Raw genomic sequence first — 8,098 nt, 5'->3', positions numbered from 1 at the left:
ATCTTTTTTGGGTGTTAGTTCTTAAAGGTCTTGTAGGTCTTCATAGAACCGTTCAACTTCAGCTTCTTCAGCATTACTGGTTGGGGCATAGGCTTGGATTACTGTGATATTGAATGGTTTGCCTTGGAAACGAACAGAGATCATTCTGTCGTTTTTGAGATTGCATCCAAGTACTGCATTTCAGACTCTTTTGTTGGCTATGATGGCTACTCCATTTCTTCTGAGGGATTCCTGCCTGCAGTAGTAGATATAATGGTCATCTGAGTTAAATTCACCCATTCCAGTCCATTTCAGTTCGCTGATTCCTAGAATGTCGACGTTCACTCTTGCCGTCTCCTGTTTGACCACTTCCAATTTGCCTTGATTCATGGACCTGACATTCCAGTTTCCTATGCAGTATTCCTGTTTACAGCATCGGACCTTGCTTCTATCACCAGTCGCACCCACAACTGTGTATTGTTTTTGCTTTGGCTCCATGCCTTCATTCTTTCTGGAGTTATTTCTGCACTGATCTCCAGTAGCATATTGAGCACCTACCAACCGGGGAGTTCCTCTTTCAGTATCCTATCATTTTGCCTTTTCATACTGTTCATGGGGTTCTCAAGGCAAGAATACTGAAGTGGTTTGCCATTCCCTTCTCCAGTGGACCAGATTCTGTCAGATTCATCAAGCACCATGAATTCCAGTTTTCAGAGAATGGGAAATACCACGTATCAGTAACATGGGAAAGTGATTAAAGTCTTTCCACACTCTTCACTGTAAGCATGACAAATCACACAGGTGAGACACTAAAATCAGGTGCTGCTGCTAGAAAGAGAACAGCGATGCTCTGGCAAGTGAATGAAGCCCTCTGCATACTTATAATATCATAAGAAAGATTTAATGTGCTATTGAAAGATAATTCACAGCTGTTGAAATGATGCTTTTGAAGTCTGCAGCAAACATATCCACTACTGAAGGTCCACAGGTACCAGCTATCTGCAGGACTCGCCCTCGTGTGGCCCGTCAGTGCTGCATGTGCCACAAGACACCTGGCATCAGGTCAGGTGACACCACGTGGAGAGATGAGCACGTGCCCGGGAAAACTACACGGCGCTTAACCAAGCATCCCTGTCAGAAGCTGCAGCGCACAGTAACGCTGTAAATGTTTCCCTCTAAATGAACTGGAGTTACGATAAGCATAACCAGAGACTATGTGGATGAACGTTTCTTTCAGAAAGTTATAATTTCTCTTTGTAGAAGTATAATGCTAATATCTTGAGAGTAAAAGGAACAGAGCTAAAGTTACTGAGAGCTTACAGCCACAGGAGTAAGAAGACAGTAAAGAGAAAAGGATTACCTGACTAAATTTGGAGATTTTATTATTATTCCTATTAAACACCTTGAAAATGGTGGAAGGGCTGAAAGACCCTCTGGCGGGGTAAGCTCTTCCGTATCAGAAACCTAAAAAAAAAGTCAAGTTAGTAACATGAATCAAGACTGAGACTGGGCTAATCACTCATTTTATACTTCTCTGAACTTTCTTACAAACTTGAGAAAGGCTTTCCAGAAACTCAAAATAACTATTTTTGTTAACTTTTGCAATGGCTATCATAATCATGATTTGCAGTGGTGTCAATCAATTGGATAGAAGAAAAAAGACACATGTCACTTGACAAGCCCTCTGTCAAACACTCTTTGATTATCTTCTTTTGTCAACAATGTGTTTCTACAGTAAGCAAATTTAATTGTTATTCTTATTAGCCCAGATCAGGTTTTCTCAACTCAAACTTTTTCTATAAAGCAGTAAAACAGTAAATATTAAATAGTAAACATTTTAAACTTTTTGGCAAAATGATCTCAGCCGCAACTACTCAATTCTGCTGTCATAGCACAAAGCAGCCATAGGGAAAAAATGTAAACGAATGGGCCACAGTGCCACTGGTGGCCTCAGCTGTCAGCTGTGCCCCTCACAGGCCCGAGTAGCCTCCAGTTAGTAGGCTGTGTGTAGGCCAGGAAGCACGCTCCTAAACCAAAATGATCTCCCTTCAAGCTTTCAGGAGAGCCTGAAACTGTTAATGTCCTACAATTTTGTCAACTTCTTTTATATTTGTGATTTCATAATACAAAATTTGTACCAATTATATGTTTGCATTTATATATTTCGATGGTATTTCCTGTCAGATTTCTCCTTTCCATACTGAGAGAAAACACTGCTATTTACTGTCTTGCGGCATTGCTCATGCCCTCACACACTAGCATCAGGACTCCAGGCCATGACAGAGCACGCTTTATTGTGAGCTGAATTATCGTCCTGATTATGTCAGCCTTGAACCAAGCAGGCTAATCATATGAAACAGGCTCCTGCCAGGAACTGACCAGTCCTTTATGGACTAGGAGCAAACTATCTGTCTAAACTGATATTACAGATTCAAACTTCCTGTGCTTAAAAGAAAAAGTAAGGTTTATGTATCACACGGCAGTCAGAGATGTGAGCTGCTCCAGAAACAGCACCAGGGCACTCTCACACCCTGCTCACCGCTGAGCACGGCCATGAACACAAACCAGCCGTGGAACCGTGAGGTGCAGCCATGTAAGAAGCAGACCTCCCGCGGTACCTGAGCTCTGAAAAACACCTAGAGAAAGACAAAGACGTGCTGCCAGCAGAAAACAGCCTCTTCAGTAGCCAAAACGAGACACAGCAGCTTCAGGACAACACACCTTCCGGAGCCAGTGGCTTATCTCAACCACAGACGCAGCGATCAGGGTGGAGAACACGCCCCGGTGAACAGGCTTGTCCACATGCCAGGACTGCACGGTGCTGATGAATTCATGCAGAGGAGTCTGAACAGAGTAAAGGAGCTACAAGAAACACATCAGTCACCGTTAGTCCTTAACAGTCACCGTCAGGGATGCAGCCTCCTGGGGTCTCCGCGGGGCCGAGGCCCGTCCCACCTGACGACCCTGCTGCCCACGCCCTCCTCTCTGGTGCTGGAGACGACACACAGCCCGAAGGCCCTGGGCAGTAACTTGAACACACTCTACCCCAGAGCAGAGAAAAACTCCGAGAACAGGAGCATCAGCAACATTAATAAAGTTCTCAAAACGAAAGAGGAGAAATATCACTGACATTAAGGGAAGACACCCACTATGAGGCCATGTGTTCTGAACAAAGCTGCACAGCCAATAGTGAGAAAAAAAAATTCTGGCACAAATTACATGAACAGATCACAGACACCTGAACCAACTCATCAAAAACAGGACTTCTTCAAACTAACAGAAAATATGGCCAATGACCTTCAATTCCCTCTACAAGCTAAAGGCAGAATGAAATGGAAAGTTTCAATAACTCATAAACATCCTCCCACTGAAGCATTTTTTAAATCTGCGCTCCTAGCACCTGAGTACTCACAAGCTACTGCAAGTAGCTCTCTGCTTCTGTCCGGCCGAGCAAAAGAGCTCTTGGGCCAATGGCCCGCTGACCCGAACTGCCAATACGATCCCCAGACCAGCACTCAGAGGTGGGCTCCTGGCCCCCCAGCCTCCCCCCAAGAGCACACTTCCCCAGGGAGAGGGGGCAGCACCAGTGGAAAGGGGCACTGGGCAGCCGCCTACTGCTGCATGGCACCTCCCCGCAACGCCGACAGCACCCATGAGCTCCGGGGCCTGCAGGCCTGGCTCCACGCCCTGGGCCGCCAGCTGGGCGCTGCCTCTCTAGTTCTGAACCTGCCGGTGGAGAAGCCCACACCTGCAAACCCTCTTCTGGCTGCTTCTTGAAGCTCCACGCCATGCACTCCAGCATCTGCTGAAATACTTTCTGGACCATGTCAAACACCACGGCGACCTCTTCCTCCGAGTCTGTTTTCCACGTCAAGGAACTTCCAGTTATCTCTTTCAGAATGCCGAGAAGCAATGAAACATAAAAGAATCCCTTCACTGGAAACAAAGTTGGGAAAATCTGTTGTTTAATCATGCAATTTAGTTGAAATTATTACATTTTTCACTTAACACATATATCATGGTAACTTAGAGGAGTGTTTCTGGTGAGCCAGTACCAAGTTGAGCAGATTAATATAAAATCTGACATCCACACAACTGGCTCCTTTTATCAGACACAAAGCCACTGTCCTCACAAACAGCGTGGACGGACGCAGCTCGTGTGGACAGCGCGGCTCCCGCGGCCCCTGGTGCGGGGCGTGTCTGCTCCCCACGTGACGGCAACACTGCCGGCGAGTCTGAGAGGAAAGGCCTGAGAGCCTCATGACCAAAGACCTGTTTCTGTTTGCAACAAAACTCTAAAAGAATGAGCTCGTAGCAGATTCTCTCCCGGGAAGTGCTGATTATTAAAATATCTAAATACAAAGATCATTTCAGCTTGGTCCAAGGTAAGGTTAGAAGCTTAGGGCCTTATACTTGAGGGGAACAGACAATTCTATGTAATAAATCCGCCTACATCGGAGATATAAAAATTTCCAAGGAGCTAATTAGAATTTTAGAAGTGTTAAAAATAGATTCAATCCTTGTGTGCTGCTAAGTCACGTCAGTTGTGTCTGACTTTGTGACCCCCTGAAGTGCAGCCCACAGGCTTCTTTGTCCATGGGATTCTTTGGGCAAGAATCCTGGAGTGGGTCGCCATGGCCTCCTCCAGGGGGTCTTCCAAACCCGGGGTCGAGCCCCCATCCCTCGCGTCTCCGGCACTGGCAGGCGGGTTCTTTGCCACCAGTGCCACCTGGGAAGCCCAGATTCAATCCTTAGGGGAAATAATTACTAGATGACAAATTGAGTTACCCAAACGCAAATCCTTTTTAATGTTTCAACAATCAGGCTTAGATTTATTTATTCTAGAGTACTCGTTTGTTTGGCTGTGCTGCTCTTCGTTGTGGCATGTGGTATCTAGTTCCCTGACCAGGGACTGAACCTGGGCCCCCACACCGGCAGCAGGGAGTAGTCAGCCACTGGGCCACCGGGGAAGACCTAAGTTTAAGATGAAAGTGAGACTTATAATGAATTAAACAAAGCAAAAAGTCAGATCTTAAAACAAAAAAAATTCTTCTATTTAATATTTAGCCCCTGTGGGTATTTTAAACAAATAATGTATTAATCCTACTGAAGCCCCTTAGTTACAGATAAGGAAACATATAATCAGGACAGCAGAGCAAGGCAACTGGCACCCAGCTCGGGTGCAGGCCAGCCACCACCCCAGGGACAGCAGCACAGGGAGGAAGCTGCTGTGGGGTCTGAGGCCAAGCCATGTCTGAGGTCTGCACAATGATGCTCAAGACCACACAAGACCCCAGGAGACTAATGCAAACTTACTGTTGGATTTGCTCAATGGTCATACCATTTTCAGTCTCTTCTAGCAAGTATCTGAGTTAGAGCCATTTGAACCCCTCCTTCCCAAGCCTCTGCGGCTCTCAGAGGAGCACGCACAGCTCCAGCTGTGGAGCGTGCCTACGTGGCAGCGGGGAGGCCGCGGGGCGGGGCTCACGGCAGCAGGCTCTCAGCCAGAGCCTGGCCCGAGGCCAAGGGGACGGCCTGGGCCCCACACTCCTCCTGCCATTGGGCGAGGGGCTGCAAGAACCTGCCCGATCCTGGGGGGCTCCAGATAACCCTCAGCCCAGATGGCCTGAGGGCAGCCAACTTCCCAGGCACTCTCTCAGCACGTACCACCTGGCACCTCCCCCAAGGCAGGTGTAGACACAACGGTGTCAGTCACCAGGGCCACACTGTCACCCCATCCTCAGGGTGACAACAACCTCCCAGGGGTCCCAGGGTGGGGGGCCATTAAACAACTCCTGACTCACAGGCAGACAGCAAGCACTCTTTTGTGAGCTCTGCCCACGGACACCCGATGGGAGCAGCAGACAGGTGACCACGCAGCGCAGTCGTCCACAACCACACAGTCCCCAGAGGAGAAGCCTAAGACCCCGCCAGAAATGCTGCACTTGTCAGGCCAGTACCAAAAGTACCATGAACTTCCTGGCTGCCTCAGCCTGTTAATTCCTTTTTTGATGTAAACCAGTTTGTCATACCGGAGAAGGCAGTGGCAGCCCACTCCAGTACTCTTGCCTGGAAAATCCCATGGACAGAGGAGCCTGGTAGGCTGCAGTCCATGGGGTCACTAAGAGTCGGACACGACTGAGCGACTTCCCTTTCACTTTTCACTTTCATGCACTGGAGAAGGAAATGGCAACCCATTCCAGTGTTCTTGCCTGGAGAATCCGGGGACGGGGAGCCTGGTGGGCTGCCGTCTATGGGGTCGCACAGAGTCGGACACGACTGAGCGACTTCACTTTCACTTTTCACTCTCATGCATTGGAGAAGGAAATGGCAACCCACTCCAGTGTTCTTGCCTGGAGAATCCGGGGACGGGGAGCCTGGTGGGCTGCCGTCTGTGGGGTCACAGTGTTCTTGCCTGGAGAGTCCCGGGGATGGGGCGCCTGCTGGCTGCCGTGTGTGGGGCCGCGCGGAGTCGGACACGACTGAGTGACTTAGTAGTAGGAGTAGTTTGTTATATGTCTGTCACTCAAAAGGGAGAGCCCCGCAGAGGGAGGCACTGCTTCTTACTGTGAGTCGCTCTTAACTAGTCCTTTAACAAACTAGGTACCTGTTTGCATGATTCCAAGGCTCCACTGTAGAAGATGCGTCTGAAACTTGCAGTCGCCAAGGCCAACCATGATGACATCCTTACACACGGTCAGGTACGTCTGGAAGAGAGACAGACACGCTGCTGTGACCTCCTCACAGAGGCCAGAGGGGCCGCATGCAGCTGGCACAGCTCCTAATACCTAAGGGGCTGCCAGGTGAATCACAGAGAAGGTGTTCACAGAGTGGTTTCCATAAAGACACATCAATTCTCATTTTTCTTTCCATAGGAAATCTAGAAACACATGTTCTGTAATTCCAAAAACAGCACCTGTTACCTGTACTGTGTAAAATTGCATTAAAATTACACAGTTTGTGCTTTGCAAAAGATAAACTCTGGACACTCAGAGGCTAGCGTAGGTACTCAAGAAAGCAGCATTACTGACTGAAGTCACAGTTCAGATTGGAAATGAGACCCGGAAGCCCATCACAATGGAGCAGGGTTTCCATGTCCCAAGACTCCTAACCTGGATAATCTGCTGATAAACCACCCTGTGAAGCTTCAGGTATTCTTCGTCTTGATCGCGAATGAAAGATAAAACTTTGCTTTCTAACCAAGACCCGGTGTCTTCCAAAGTGGACAGGTACACTTTGCCTTCTGAGCAGAACTGCCCAAAAACAAGAGCAGACAGGTCAGCGTGGAACCCCGGGCCCACTCAGCCCACACCCCACCCCGAGCCACAGACACACCTTGTGCTGAAGATGGATGCTCAGCCGACAGTACAGGCTGAAGGCCCGCAGCGCGGTGCCCTCACTCAGGCGCGGAGGGCTGCCATCTGGCGTCTGCAGAATGGACTCCAGATTCCCCTGCAGAACAGGACTCCTCAGGCCGGGCTCTGGCCGAGCAGCCCGCACGGGAGGCGAGGACACCGTGGCCCGGAGTGCCGGGCAGGTACAGCACCACGGGGCACCCTGAGAAGCCCGCGCCTCCTCCCTCCGCCAGGCCTCCCGCAGAGTGGCAAAACCACAGCTCTTCACGGGCGCTTCCCCCGGGGCCCAGGACTGAGCTCTGCTGGCTCATGCCTCCCATACCCCCGCCCGCCCCACCCGCTGCTAGTGCGTGGGGGCCTCCGGCACGATAGAATCGGGCAGCAGCAGCCAGGGCGGGCCTGTAGAGACAGCCGCAGAGAAAGGGGATGAACCCACAGGACTGCACACAAAGAGCCCGGGGTGGCCCGCCCCAAACTCGGGGGGCTGGAGCCCCCACAGCCATGCGAGGAGGAGAGCGAGGGGCCTGGGTGGTGGGCAGCCTCCTGCCCACAGCCAGTTCCGGCAGGCAGGCTCACCCGCGGAGGCAGGCAGGACAGGACACTGAGCTCTGAAGAGACCTGGTAGAAAGAGCCGGGCCCAGAAATGTGCACCCGGTCCCCTCCCACCCCCGGGGGAAAAACGACACTACAACACGGAAAACTCGGCTCTGACTTCATCAGTCAACGTCCACGGAGCCTGTGTCTGTTCTACAAAACTACCTTGG

General features: G+C 50.1%; 1 protein-coding gene across 2 annotated transcripts in view; it reads right to left on the bottom strand.

Annotated features, from left to right (window-relative positions):
* NCAPG2 (non-SMC condensin II complex, subunit G2) overlaps positions 1–8,098 on the bottom strand; it is a 70,198-nt gene that overhangs the window by 13,618 nt on the left and 48,482 nt on the right. For both annotated transcript variants that reach the window (XM_010829252.1, XM_010829251.1), the window contains 6 exons: positions 7,315–7,431; positions 7,092–7,232; positions 6,587–6,686; positions 3,728–3,915; positions 2,701–2,841; positions 1,340–1,443 (listed from right to left, as the gene is read on the bottom strand). In XM_010829252.1, the coding sequence (XP_010827554.1) occupies positions 1,340–1,443; positions 2,701–2,841; positions 3,728–3,915; positions 6,587–6,686; positions 7,092–7,232; positions 7,315–7,431 (791 nt within the window). The remainder of the gene's footprint in view (positions 1–1,339; positions 1,444–2,700; positions 2,842–3,727; positions 3,916–6,586; positions 6,687–7,091; positions 7,233–7,314; positions 7,432–8,098) is intronic.

The sequence above is a fragment of the Bison bison genome, unplaced genomic scaffold (assembly GCF_000754665.1).
Source record: "Bison bison bison isolate TAMUID 2011002044 unplaced genomic scaffold, Bison_UMD1.0 scf7180017864503, whole genome shotgun sequence".
In the NCBI taxonomy this organism is placed as follows: domain Eukaryota; kingdom Metazoa; phylum Chordata; class Mammalia; order Artiodactyla; family Bovidae; genus Bison; species Bison bison.
This window is presented reverse-complemented; position numbering and strand designations above follow the sequence as displayed.